This window comes from Talaromyces proteolyticus (genome assembly GCF_021365285.1).
Source record: "Talaromyces proteolyticus strain PMI_201 chromosome Unknown BGW36scaffold_2, whole genome shotgun sequence".
Lineage (NCBI taxonomy): Eukaryota > Fungi > Ascomycota > Eurotiomycetes > Eurotiales > Trichocomaceae > Talaromyces > Talaromyces proteolyticus.
The window spans coordinates 265,161-278,642 of NW_025764278.1; the positions used below are offsets into that span (position 1 = coordinate 265,161).

The 13,482-nt window shown below is 47.6% G+C and overlaps 5 protein-coding genes across 5 annotated transcripts; 2 read left to right on the forward strand and 3 right to left on the reverse strand.

Moving 5' to 3' along the window:
* Positions 1 to 897: 897 nt before the first annotated feature.
* On the reverse strand, positions 898 to 3,166 carry BGW36DRAFT_368844 (acid phosphatase AphA). Its single transcript, XM_046215033.1, has 4 exons — positions 2,689 to 3,166; positions 1,929 to 2,624; positions 1,436 to 1,879; positions 898 to 1,369 (listed from the first exon to the last, which is right to left on the reverse strand). The coding sequence occupies exons 1-4, from the start codon at positions 3,051 to 3,053 to the stop codon at positions 1,033 to 1,035; spliced, it is 1,842 nt and encodes a 613-aa protein (XP_046076133.1). The 5' UTR covers positions 3,054 to 3,166; the 3' UTR covers positions 898 to 1,032.
* Positions 3,167 to 3,682: 516 nt separating this feature from the next.
* On the forward strand, positions 3,683 to 4,843 carry BGW36DRAFT_368846 (putative ankyrin repeat-containing protein). Its single transcript, XM_046215034.1, has one exon. It carries the CDS (start codon positions 3,816 to 3,818, stop codon positions 4,737 to 4,739), a length of 924 nt encoding a protein of 307 aa, XP_046076134.1. The 5' UTR covers positions 3,683 to 3,815; the 3' UTR covers positions 4,740 to 4,843.
* A 409-nt stretch (positions 4,844 to 5,252) lies between these two features.
* BGW36DRAFT_413797 (cytochrome P450) lies at positions 5,253 to 6,882 on the forward strand (the record flags this gene model as incomplete). The annotated part of the gene is made up of 5 exons (XM_046219267.1): positions 5,253 to 5,415; positions 5,465 to 5,551; positions 5,646 to 5,887; positions 6,070 to 6,125; positions 6,156 to 6,882. The coding sequence occupies exons 1-5, from the start codon at positions 5,337 to 5,339 to the stop codon at positions 6,880 to 6,882; spliced, it is 1,191 nt and encodes a 396-aa protein (XP_046076135.1). The 5' UTR covers positions 5,253 to 5,336.
* Positions 6,883 to 7,318: 436 nt separating this feature from the next.
* Positions 7,319 to 8,192, reverse strand: BGW36DRAFT_368848 (glycoside hydrolase family 25 protein). Its single transcript, XM_046215035.1, has 2 exons — positions 8,006 to 8,192; positions 7,319 to 7,948 (listed from the first exon to the last, which is right to left on the reverse strand). Exons 1-2 carry the CDS (start codon positions 8,153 to 8,155, stop codon positions 7,415 to 7,417), a joined length of 684 nt encoding a protein of 227 aa, XP_046076136.1. The 5' UTR covers positions 8,156 to 8,192; the 3' UTR covers positions 7,319 to 7,414.
* A 1,308-nt stretch (positions 8,193 to 9,500) lies between these two features.
* BGW36DRAFT_288721 (small oligopeptide transporter, OPT family) lies at positions 9,501 to 11,991 on the reverse strand (the record flags this gene model as incomplete). Its single annotated transcript, XM_046210605.1, has 6 exons — positions 9,501 to 9,694; positions 9,767 to 10,036; positions 10,091 to 10,305; positions 10,371 to 11,068; positions 11,117 to 11,746; positions 11,806 to 11,991. 6 exons carry the CDS (start codon positions 11,989 to 11,991, stop codon positions 9,501 to 9,503), a joined length of 2,193 nt encoding a protein of 730 aa, XP_046076137.1.
* Positions 11,992 to 13,482: the final 1,491 nt, after the last annotated feature.

Below are 13,482 nucleotides of genomic sequence, written 5' to 3' on the forward strand. Positions count from 1 at the left end.
TCTGTATTCTCCTGGACGCCGCGATGAAGAGGGGCAGCTTTTCTCATAGGAAAAGGGCCATAAGACCCGTCGCCAATGAAGAGGTCCTTATACAACCATGGCATTGCAATCCTGTAGAACCTGTGACACACCAAAGAGAATATTGACGTTGTGATATACCTATTGCGATCTGACCAGGACCGTTCACGAGGGAATTCAGAGGCTAGGCAAATAGTCAAATCCAAAAGTTCATTCGGCAGTCTCAGTATGAAGTCTCCGCCAGGCTGTAGCTGATTTCCCTCTTGGATATCCATGTTTCTTATCGAGCTTGTTGACAGGTGAAAGATGTATTATGAGGACTTACGCACGTAATGTTGTTTTATTGCCAAGTAAATCGCCATAGTGCGGTGGGAAAGTTGTGTAGTTCGAAAGGTTGAAGACGATGAAGGACAATAATGACCTTTATGTAATAAAGGCCATTCATCAGAATGACTGCTCAAAAACAACATTTGAAGCGATAGTTTGACAATGGCGTCAAATCAATTTCATTGGAATCATACATAATTGCTTATTTAAGAGTTGCTCACAAACTATGTATCAATTAAACCTTGACAAATTCCTGTTGGTGATAAAGTTGAATATAGCAGTACAAAAGTAGGTGAGGTATTTTAACTTCTTGCATTATCTACGGGCGACTCCAAGATGTCTAAATTTGATCTAACATAAGCTCGTGTACATGGGGATGAAAGCCAGAAAATCTTGATATTCAGTGTTATATTCAAACTTTTGTCATATTATTGTACTTGTTTGATGCAACTGTCATGTGAAGCCAACACTGAATATTTCCAATGAATGAATGTGTTTCAGTTCAAACTAACACTTACAAGCACAGTTATACTACAAGAGGCAAATAGAAACTCTTGACAAATACAATTTGTTTGCTAACGGTCCGGTAAATAAAACCTAAATTCTATTTGGATGTCTTTTGGACCAATAATTACATTTTCCTCGGCTATCGTATACTCCAACAAGCTAACACTTGACACCGCCTAATCAGGCTCGTGGGGAGTGCCCCTTCTTTAACAAATACAAGTAGTCACCAATCGATCCATCGTCACCCCGAACAAACTCCCACTTCAACGCAGTCTCGTTGAAGAATGTCAGCTTGCTCAAACCAAAGTGGACCTGATCAAGCACGGCGGTGATATTCTCAATATTTTTACCAGCGCTCAGAGTGCTATGGCTTTCGATGTTGCCGGCCATACCGTTAATCAAATGGGTGATCGATTTGCCGGGATTAGTGTAGTAGGTATGGTTGTTGACGATTGATTTCGAATCGATGGTGCCGTTGGTGCCAAGAGGGAAGAGACGCTCGTACCAATGGATGTGTCTGATGTAATTAGATAAACATTCAAAGGAAGAGTTGAAGATCGAAACCATCATGAAAGCAACTTACCCAGAAAGGTAGACATCAACTCCGTACTCAAAGAACAGATCCTGCCATGCAGCCTGAATGGCCTTCTGGTATGAAGAATATTGAGATGAATACATTGGTCGATGGCTCATTGCAATAATCCATGGGGTCTTGGTGCGGTCAACCTTGGCTAAGTCTTGCTTGAGCCACTGGTACTGCTGGTAGGCCTTGTTGTTATAAATGTCATTATCGTCAATTTTGCCGAAAGGACCGCTATCTGTGACAAAGGTTTCACTCTCCTTCGGCGTAGTCTCGTTACCCTTGATGTCCCTGGCAAACGGCCACTCGGGGCTTTCGGCCAGATCGGTCTCGCCATCAAGGGCGATGAAGTGCGCGAGGCCGTAGTCGAAAGAGTACCAGAAGTTACCAACACCACCGGTTTCGTTACCAGGCATCCAGAAACGATGTTGGTAGGCAGTGAAGTTCCTATGCTCGGTTAGCTGGGAGTCATTCGATAAAGAAACTAAGTAAATACCTCTGTGAGGGCGGGCAGCTGTAATAATTGAGTCCAGACTTCGAAGCGGTCGAGTTGGATTTATCATTATTCAAATACGCAGTCAGGACGTTTCCAGGACCATCAAACTCGGCACAGGAAGCTTCATGGTTACCGACCAAGGCCATGTAAGGAATCTTGGTGGTTACATTCAAGATCCACTGCTGCCACAGATCCCAATTTGACTCATAAAGAACAGACATATCACCACCCCTAGGGCCTCCTTGGTTGGCGATCTCGCCAGCGGGTAGGGGAACTTTGTATTCGTCTGGAATTGGGCCACCGCCAGGAAGCTCGGTGTTGGTTCCGTTATAGCACACGGGCCATGAATCCTCACATGGCAGGATACCTGAATACCAATCATCGGCATAAGATAAATCACCACCATGCCAGGCGAAAGCGGCGCCCTCCTTGACCATCTTCTGCAGCTCGCGGAAAGTTCCTTGGGCATTGGTATACCCCATGTCGTTCAGTACGGCTACAGAGAATTCTCCGCGGTGGCCGGCTCGGCGTGCCGTCGTAAAGGTAAGCAGTTCAGACTCGGTCGTACCGTTCGCGGCAGGAATGCGGTAGTAATAGGTGGTGCTGTGTTTGAGATTGTGCAGCTGGACTTCGTGGAAAAACTGGCTGCATTGCGTGACAGCAGCGACCTCCGAGCAGGGCGGGGTTCGATCATATCTAGTTTCATTTATTCTCAGTCATGACCTCTCTCAGGCAAACAACAACGAAACACAACACCTACGTATGGGAGTATCCCCCCGCAACACGGTCGAGGTGCTTGGGGTTCGTGCCCCAATGGACTTTGGGAGTCTCGCCGAGACCAAAGGGAGTCTGGTAGTGGATGTTGATGCCACCAGGCAAATACGACAAGGAGATCACGTTGACGTTGTTGGTTGGGTTCTCCTTGGCTGGTCGAACGGCGGGAGCTTCAACTAGGCGCGGGAAGCCTTTGCCATTGCCATTGATGGTCGGGTCAACCCAGTCGGCGATGGGGACATCAGGCCCTGTATATGGGTATGTCTCGTCGACCACGGGGGCGGCGCGGGCGTGGCATTGGGGAGACGCGGCGAGTGCGGCGAGCAGCAGCGAGGCAGCGGTGGCCTTCATGGTGGATGGTAGGGCCTGATGGCGCTGATGACGGCTAGCAGGGCTGAGGCGAGCTGGTGAAGCTGCTGGACGGCGGCCATCTTAAATAAAATCGAGCCCCTGGCGAGTGCAAATGGACTGCGTGCGATTGGCCCTGCGATGTTTTTGCGATGTCACCTTTGGCCGTGTCTTAACGATTCCATGTGCCAAGCCCTTGCTCCCCGATTGGCCCGCGATAAGCTCAGCGCCGATTGGGCCCCGCTAGGCCCGATGTGGAAGGCGCGCCTTGTTCCTTTCGGAGGTGGCCGCTTGTACTCTTTTTGTTGTGCTTCATGTTATCTATATATTCAATATTCTGTAGTATTTCACCCCGTTATCTGTATTTGACAGTTTGTAGAGAAAGTATGCGAATAATATGCATATATATATTCACATACATAGTATGAAGGCTAGATCTAGGGTTACCCTAAGGGCGAAAATTAAAACATCACGTGGAATGCGTTTCTACTCTGTTGATTCCTGAGGCAGACACTGTACTTTGCCCAACCTGGTCTGTCGCGCGCTGATTGGCCCGCCAGCAATGTCGTGGGGATAATCGTCGCTTGCATATGTTAGTAATACTTAGTATGGATTATGTCGCCATGAAATCATGCTGCATAAGATCCTACCTGCATTGCGATGCTTCGCGGCACTGATTTTCCCTCTGCCCGCAGCTGCGAACACGATACTCTGGAAGAGCGTACATGCTTCGCAGGAAGCTCGACCCCTTAGATAAACCAACCCATGGCGCCGCGAAAATACGGCAAAATCATCTTGACCCCACCAACACAAGCTGAAATCATCGAGGGCGAGCACGACGACGAAAACACCTGGTCGCCTTTGCAGACCGCCGCGCGCAATGGCGAGTATGAGACCGTCGCCACGCTGATTGACCAAAACATCGACAATAACCAGAATCTCGACAATCTTGTGAATGAATCCCCGCACGGCTGGTATGGCCAGACTGCATTGCAGGCGGCATCTGCCCATGGCTATATAGATATCGTTAATAAACTGCTCGACGCGGGTGCTGATGTTGATGCTCCCGGTGGGAATAATGGCGGCCGCACTGCTCTAACAGTCGCTGCGTTACATGGGCATATCGCAATTGTGAAGAGGTTGCTAGAGGCAGGCGCCAATATCAACTCCCCTGCACATAAATACATGGGGCGGACCCCATTGCAGGCTGCAGCAGAGGGCGGTCATATGGAAATCGCAACACTGCTGCTGGACAACGGCGCTGATATTAATGCACCGGTAGCAAATAATAATGGCCGTTCTCCTTTAACAGCAGCTGCGGCGTCAGGGAATCTGGAACTGCTCGAGTTCTTTCTTGAAAAAGGAGCCGATATAAATCCACCGCTGATGCGGTACAAATGCTTAACGCCTCTCCAGGCCGCTGCATTTGGAGGTCATCTGGACTGTGTCGAAAGGTTAATATCCGCTGGGGCTTCTGTCAACGCAGATGGATGCTATTACCAGGGATATACCGCTCTAGCCGCAGCTGCGGAACAGGGACATGCAGCTGTAGTGGAAATACTAATCCACGCCGGTGCCGATGTAAGGCAACCAGCAGGAAACAAAGGCTGGACCGCTTATCAAATGGCTTACTTTGTAGCTCAGGAGGATATTGCCAAGAGACTGTGGGAGTTGGACAAAAGCTATTGAACTCTCTGTCTAGTGAGATTACTCAGTAGCAAATTAAGATAAAGTGCAAATTCAATTAGATTAGATATAAATCTAACTTTCTACATATGCAATATTGATATCCCATCTATCTAAACATATTTATCATATTAATACAAAAGGTAAAGATATAGTATGATGGTGGAGACTGCAAAATACCCCGTATGCGGTCTAGTGTGCTCTCCGCATTTACCAGGCACCGTCGTCCGCGCCAAATTAGGTCTAGGCTGGGTGTCTGTCTCGCACGTCTGATAGATTTAGATGTATTGATATTTTATGTTTTTAATATTCATCTATTTTATTGGAAAGTAATATAATATAATTACCAACTACACGTATATTAGGGAAGGCATACGCCTTTGCTAAGTGAAGGTCATCCCTATTTATAGACAGCTTACAACAAGGAACTAGCGCGAGGTCTCCCAACATTTAAACATCAGCTGCTCAGCACTCTCGCTGTTTGTTATCCTTCCCTAGAGCTCTCGAGAATCTTTTAACATTCAAGGAGCATCCTAGTTTGAAGTGACTTTCTATAGTCGTCCGTAATGTCTACCAAATCTGGGATTGCCGGTTCTTGGCATGTCCTATGCGTTCTACCATGATGTGATTCGTCGAGGCCACTATATGTGGGAGATTGAAGAAATGCATAGGCAGTACGGTAGGTATCCCTGACTCGACCAACTGAGCGTTAGTAATTCTTTCTCCAGGTCCAATAGTCAGAATATCGCCGGACACAGTACATGTCAATGATCCTGAATTTATTGATCAAATATTTGCCGGTCCTGGAAAGAAACGTGACAAAGGGCAGAGGACAATAAATGGCTTGAGCGCTTCACCCACTGCTCTCGGATCCCAAAAGCACGATCTTCATAAGAAGCCACCGCGCAGCTCTAAACCCATTCTTCTCTAAGCAGAATATCCGGCGCCTTGAGACAACAGTTCTCGAGGTCCTCGATCGGATCATCCAGCGACTAGATGAGCACGTTATTAAAAAGGTTCCTGTCAACTTGAGTCTTCTGTACCGTGCTACCACCCACGATATCATTGCCAAGTACGCGTTTGGAGAGGATTCAGTCTGTTTTAACAGACAAGATCTTAATAAGCCGTATTTTGAATCCTATCATAAAATGGTTATGACTTGGCATATTGGCTGATACTTTCCCGGATTGGACATCTGATGAGGAAACTTCCACCGTCTGCAGTTGCCATGATCATGCCAACGGCTAGGAATAGCATCGATACAATTGAAGTATGCAGGTTTCTTATCCTGTCCTAATTTTTGCTTAAGGTCCTCGTACTGAGAAGTTTGCAGGCATCCATAGTTAAGATCAATAAGATCAAATCTTCCACGATACACAATGAAGAAAAGTGAACAATATTCCATGGCCTTTTACAAAGCGATCTTCCGGAATCTGAGAAAAGCCCAGCTAGACTAGCAGAAGAGGCACAGAATCTACTCGCCGCAGGAACTGACAGCACGGCTAACACTCTAAGTGCTATTACCTACCATCTCCTTTCAAATCCGCATATATTAAAAAAACTCAGGGCCGAGCTCCAGGATGCTATTCCTGAAGGCACCGTTCCCAAGATTTCTAAAATTGAGAACCTGCCGTATCTCAGTGCCGTCATCCAAGAAGGACTCCGTTTGCGCCCCGCAGTCTCGACTCGCCAAGAGCGCGTTTCACCCGATGAAGATCTGATATATACGAACGGCAAGACTAAGATGTCATACAGGATTCCAGCCGGCACTTGCATGGCGACGAGCGCAGTGCTTCCTTCCCGACTTCCTGAGATCTACCCCTCCCCAGAAGAGTTCCGGCCTGAGCGCTTTCTGGAGAATGCAACCCTCAAGAGGCACCAGTTAACGTTCTCGTGCGGTACTAGAGTCTGCCTGGGAATCAACCTAGCGTACCAAGAAATGTACATGATTCTCGCTACCTTATTTAGGAGATGTGACCCGTGGGACGGGACCGGAGACCAGACGTCAATGACATTGGAGCTCTTTGAGACGACACACGACGATATTGCGATTGTGAGGGATCTCGTTACCGAGAATATAAAGGATGATAGCCAGGGTGTGAGAGTTACGATGAGAGACCCTTCGATTTCACAGGTGGATGAATAAGTGATTGTTCCATGCTGGACACAATTCTGAGCAGCAATATATTGATTGGTCTTAAATTTTATCCTTGTGGTTTTCCTTGTTAATGCATTTTATTCTCAGTCAGACCTCAACGTCGTGCTGCCTAAAATGCTCTCTTGGACAAGGATTCTCAGTCTTCATGGACCGATGATTTAGCAATTAATTTATAATTTCTTCATATTCGAGACCAGAAAATTGTTCATTTAACGTAGCAAAAGTGAGCTGGCGACGCCCGATTCCTTACCCGCTAGATATCATGTCAAAGGACTGTATCATTTGCCAGATTAGCCATAATAACATCATTGACAGCGGCTTCAACATTTCTAATCATCAGTAGTACGGATGACGCCAATCAAATCATTTACTTGATCGTCTATTTGCAATTCTAATGCATAATCTGCTATGATTCAAAGCCAACCAAATAAATTGATCAGTCTAGCTAATTAATTGGAGACAATCTAGTCAATTATCACCACTCTACATCTGACACATCCCAGCCGAGTGAGTAAGATACTTAACCGCTAGCAATCTTCTTAAGAGCCGTTTCGTCGCCGTTGAACACATCCGAGTCCCCTCCATAGGCGTAGCTATCGGAGTTCTGCCAAATTGTCTGGTATGGCCAGCCACCAGGAATTGTGCCTGGGCTGCTATTATAATCAGCCAGCACAAGCGGGGAGTTCGAGCTGAACGCATCGGAGTTTCCAGTGCAGGTTGACCACCAGTCGTTAGTGGAATAGATCATCGGGTAACGGCCAGTGGCGGACTCGTAGGTGTTGACAAAGTCGGTGATCCAGCTGACCATGTCGCTGGCAGAGAGCCCGTAGCATTCGTTTCCGCTGGGTGCGTATTCAATGTCGAGCATACCGGGGAGGGTGATTCCATCGGCCGACCAGCCACCACCGTGGGCGAGGAAATAGTTTGCTTGATCCGCACCAGAGCTGCTGTCTGGGTGCGCAAAGTGATAGCCACCGCGGATGAAGCCGGCGTTGGTGGCGCCTGTGTAGTGGCTATTGAAACCAGAGTCGATGTAGTCTGTTCCCTCGGTGGCCTGGTTGGTGATTGTCAGTACAGCGACCACATATCACTTGAAATGACGCAAACTTACTTTGATAATGACGAATCGTGCGCCAGAGTTGTATGCACCGCTCCAGTCAATGTTGCCCTGGTAGTTGCTGATGTCGAAACCCTGAACGGAGGCACTGGCCACGCCCAGCAGGGCAGAGGAGGCCGCAATAACAGAGACAGCAGACTTCATTTTTTTTAATAATATTTACAATATCTTCTTAGATATGAATATATTTTTGTTGATCTGTATCACAATCCTCCACGGTTAATCGGCTACCCGGCTCTTTATATACTCCTTCCCATGTATTTCCCAGATTGATCGACAGTGAATATGGGGCGGAAATAAGGGATCGTCCCGCCACTCGCTTAACTTTACTTTGCATGCAGATATCATGCGAGATGTTTGGCTCGGCGTGTATGAGGAAATGGCCTCCAAAACACTTGCCGGCTGGCTCCACTTCAGATATGCTTAATACGATTACGAGGTAGGCATTGCTTAGCTGACCTAGGGGCCTCACCATCCCTCTTATCCCGAATACCGAATTTCTAGAAAATACTACTAACTGATAAAAGTTAACTTTAAGGGGTATCTAAATGGATGATCTGGTACTTGTGAGCTGAAAGCGCTCGTATCGTACCCCACTGCTTCTGAGGCTTGATAGGGTTAGCATACTATTTTTAATTGTGATCGGCTGTGCTGGTACAGACGTAGTATTTAGGCCTCTGCATACAAACCAGCCTATATTATTATTATCTGAGTAGAATTTATCTATCAAATATATCTGAAGTGTGCACAATGCAAGAACTAGATTAATCCCGAGAAGGAAGCTGGCAAAAAGCAACCAATTCGCACCCCAAAAGGGTAAAGCAGGGTAGTATTCCACTGAAATTAAACCCCTAGTACGAACCACTAAATGTACTTAATCATCTCGATGCAGTGACGTGACACGACAAGTTGATTAAACATCTTGACCACGATAAACTAACTCATACCATTCTGGGATGTATCTCGCGAGTGGTTAATCGGGGTTCAGCTGGGGTTGTGCAAACCTAATTGATTAGATCTAGTTATGATTCCCGATTCAATTGGAAAAGGGATTTGATCTTCGGCGTGAAATAAATCAGTACTCGTATTTTGAAACTGTTCCTCGCACGTGCAGTGTGGAATGATCAATGATGTTGTTTCTGACAAGCCACAGTGAGCGATCGTTGCCTGTTGAGAGTCGAGGGTTATATCATGTGGTTTATTGTTCCCTGCGCATTGTGAATCAGTTTATCGCATAGCACACCAGTCCAGTTGGTCTACACTACAAGAATCATTTCCAACAATATTTTTCCAATCTCAACAATGAATGATTTTGGTGATTGATTATTTACCTGCCTCGAGTGGGGCCTTCGTATTCCTCGCCGATCATCTATGTACCTGGCATCACCAATGACGAAATTCACAGAAACTGACACTATTAACTAAACGCTGGCTGAATGTAGTTCACAATTATACAGGAAATATACACAAGACATCCAATAAAGACATCTCAGCTCCATGTCGTTGGTCCAAACGTCTCGCCTGGGGAAAGCTTCTTCCACGGTGTACCCAGTCCGTCTGCCGTCTTCGTGTAGACAGTATTACCCCACCATTCCAGCTTGGCGCCGGGAAGGACAATGCAGAAGAATATAATGACAAGAGATACAGCAACACCACAGTCGAGTGCGGCGGCAAGGACAAAGTCTAGCCCCATTGTTAGCGGCCGATCTAATCATGGGTATGCTATGCTGCGGTTGTCTAGAAGAAGTAACTTACTATACTTGGACCACCAAGCACCTCTGCGACGTTTAATGATGCCGTTGAAAACGACGTTGAATGCCCACCATGAAGAAAAGTTGATGCCAGTGGCTGGCGGCACCAAGCTCATGCCTCCGAAGATCACCGGCCAGGTGACGTAGTTGAAGAACTTCCACTTGCGCCCTAATGCCCATGTTACGAGCACGACACAAGGCCCAATGAGAAAGAACCATAACAGTTTGCCATAGATTTGACCTGGCGAATAGCTACGGCCAGGTCCAAGAGCACCTGATGATTGTTAGTATAAATAATCACAGCTTTAAAGGGTGGAACTGCAAATACCCCAGATAAGAGATGATGAATACGTCACTTGGCCGTGTGGGCAGCTATAGCCTCCGGATTGAGCAGAGGTGCAAACGTTATTGACACCTTCAAGAACACCAATCGTCAGACCTGCCTGGACAAGCGCTCCCACGAGAGTGGCCAATCCTTGGGCCATGAAAACCATCCGAGGAGGAATGTGGAAGTAATGTCCAAGTTTTTGATCAGCCATAAATCTACGACACATGTCAGTACCATGTTGACCTTTTTTTTTTTCTTTTTTTTTCCAAGACAGACTCACTCTAATCCCTGTGCAACACCAGCATAGCCGAGGAATTTGAAAGACATGTTAGCGATCGGCCGGCCCAAAAATGCATAGCCTGCAATGAATTCGGTAATTAGGTTGATTTCGTTGGTGCTGATGTTGGTGAGGGCCTTGATGATTCCCACAGGGAGGAAGTAGACGAGCGGCATGAGGAAGCCAACTAGCACAGCCCAAACAGGCAAGCCAGTATTCCACACCTCGTTTACTACGATGCTCAATACCCACATTAATACAGTGACACCGGCGAACCACCACCAAGGAACTTGTTGATAAACTTCATTCAGTCGTGCGTGGATATCTTTCTTGCCATCACCTTTCCAAATCGTCCATATTTCTTTACCGTGGTAGAGGGCAATGTGCACGAAAATTCCCGTCAAATTGGCGAACGCAATCCCGTAAGTGAGAGCATAGCCGGCGGGCAGGAAAAGAGGCGAATATTCTTCATAAGCCTTGGTATTGACAGTCCCATCATGGTTCATGATTCTTGACGTGTTGTACGACTTGCCGGTGTTGTCGAACACGCCCGAGTTCATCATTGGCATGTATGCGAAATTCCAAGTATTAGTGTAATAAAGGATGGGGCAAATAAGCCAAAAAAAGAACACAAAGCCCCCCATGACATTTACACCAGCCCAGAATGGCGTCAACAATGGATTTGCATTGGCATAGACAACCTAATATGGTCAGTTGTATGGAGCTTTCGACAAATCTGATTTACGCACCTGACTCCAATCAAATGTCAAAACTGACATGCCAAGGCCTGTAACCTGGCCAAAAAGTTGGTTGACCACAACATTGTGAGGCACAATCCAGCAAATGAAACTAAAGTAACTCAACGCTGTGAACAAGAATCCCGGCAGGAAGTACCATGCGAAACCGGCGCCGAAAACAATAAGGAAGAACTTTCGGCGAGAGATAGTCCAGCCATCAGCGAAAGCATTCGCTTTCGAGTGCAAAGTCATGAATAGAGCGGCGTTGGACAAAACACCGGGCCAAATCATGGCAGCCGGTTGCACCAACCACCGTTGAAACAACCCAGCCAGACCGAAACCAAAAAGCTGCGTAGAAATAGTGAGCAGAATACCAAACCCGGGTCGAGTTCCCAGGTTGTAGAATTTCATAGTCGCCTCAATAACCTGGGTAGCAGCCGCAGATCCAAAGGAGACATTAGCCATGATGGTGATGAGGGCGTGTTCTTTGATATTGAAATTGCGATCTGGGTTGAGGATGCCAATAGGCATCAGTCGGGCCCAGGCGACGCCTACGGGGTACGCCAGTAACTGTCCCACAAGCACGTTGATTGTTACGCTGGGCTTGCGCAGACTGAAGAGTTGATTTAACGCGCATCCGATCTAGATGCGGGTTAGATAAAGGTTCCAAGAGGCAGAGACATCAATCCCGACTAGCTTACTATAGTGAATAATATACCAATAACCCACATGCGCACCGTATTTGTTGGAAGCTTTTGGTCATCTTGCGGTGGCACGACTGCTCGTACTTCTGGGTACGGCGAGTCATTGGCATCGTAGTCAAGGATTTTTCGCGCTTCATCATCATCAATGACAGCCACGTCACTACCATCGGCATCCTGTGGCATGAGCTTGTCATCTGCTGCTGTTACCTAGAAATAGACAAAAGTACAGCGTTAACCCAAGGCCGCTGCTTCGAGCTCGAATTCACGAGCACAAGTTTCAAACACCCTATCATACCTCAGGGGCAGGACCATTGCCTTTGAAATTGGACCGTTCTTCGGCCTCTGTCGTTTGAATAGGGTCGGGACCCTTCTTCTCGTCCATGTTGGACATCAATTGTGCCCTATCAACCTCGATTGATCGCCGGCTATGTGTGACATCTGCGAGCCATCCGCGTCCGGAACAATCACAGAGGATGATTCAAGCTCTAGGAAGATCATGTTTGTCCCCGTTAAGGAGTATCCCGCGCTCTGTAGTGGCGCCGAGAGTTCCGGCACAATCCCACGAGCACTAAACACGAGCACTAAACACGAGGCCAAGCTACAAAAAGAAAAGCATAGATGAATAGCGATGTCAGCGCCAACCGTCAGTGGTCCAACGGCCAGTAGACTTTACAAGCGCATTAAACGGCTGGGCGTTAGTCCTGTACTGTAACCCTGGCGCAATGGTGCATGATTTCGCACAAATCCTGACACATTCGACCTTTCACGATGCAGACAGGACGGCATGCTGCGGGGCCTGACCACTAGCCCTGGCCGCTTGCCAGCCAAAACACGCCACGATGGCCCATAATAGTGGAGGCGCTGCTGCGGCTAAAGGGAGGCCGCATTTGGCCATGTCGCGCTTCATATATTGCGGATCGCCGGCTCTATGCCCGTATGGGCAGCTCATTATGCTCAATTAGCAAATGGAGACTGGGCGTGTGTGTTGGGGCATGCTGTGTGGATGGACCCAGAATCCTGAGCGTGTGGATAGATCATCGGATTGGGTTGTCCGCTGGGGGCCGATTTCGCAATTATTAATTGCGGTCGGCCCAGCTGCCCAGCTAGGACTAGATCGGCTCCGGGCTGATATTCGGCCCGGCGGCGTCAGGTGATTCTCACGTGACGCAATTCACAGGAAAGATGACATAAGCCTGTTCACGTGATAGGTTGTTGGCCTGGGTTCCTTAGGCAGCAACCTGATCCTGTTTCCGTCCTGGCTTCAACCTGAACAGGCATCACCTGAGGGGTTGCAATGGTTTGCAATTTGTACTGATAATATACCGGCTGGTATGTCGATTGCGGACTGACAATTTGGCCCTGCAAAAGCCACTTCATGTGATGGATCGTCAGGCATGGTGTCGTATGCGAAGCATCGTGCCTCGCGGCGGCCTCATCTGTCGAGGTCGAGGATCGTCGGTAATCCCGATACCGTTATCAACCATGCATGCCTAAGCGAGAGGAGTAAGTTCTTATAATAATATCTGCGACACGTCGACCCCGCCCACTCGGCTTTGAGCTGTCGGCCGTGGCGCAATAATAGGGCCCCCAGCACATATACAAATGAAGCTTCGGCCAATCATCATTGCAATCGTGCATCGTGGATAGAGCATCAATTGATCCAGGTTGGCAATA

Bases quoted from the DNA above. Each gene is read 5' to 3' on its own strand.
- BGW36DRAFT_368846 (XM_046215034.1), top strand. From the start codon at position 3,816: ATGGCGCCGCGAAAATACGGCAAAATCATCTTGACCCCACCAACACAA.
- BGW36DRAFT_368844 (XM_046215033.1), bottom strand. From the start codon at position 3,053: ATGAAGGCCACCGCTGCCTCGCTGCTGCTCGCCGCACTCGCCGCGTCT. The intron at 2,625-2,688 runs GTAGGTGTTGTG...AAATGAAACTAG, and splicing joins GCGGGGGGATACTCCCATAC to ATATGATCGAACCCCGCCCT. The intron at 1,370-1,435 runs GTAAGTTGCTTT...TAATTACATCAG, and splicing joins GTTGATGTCTACCTTTCTGG to ACACATCCATTGGTACGAGC.
- BGW36DRAFT_368848 (XM_046215035.1), bottom strand. From the start codon at position 8,155: ATGAAGTCTGCTGTCTCTGTTATTGCGGCCTCCTCTGCCCTGCTGGGC. The intron at 7,949-8,005 runs GTAAGTTTGCGT...ATCACCAACCAG, and splicing joins CACGATTCGTCATTATCAAA to GCCACCGAGGGAACAGACTA.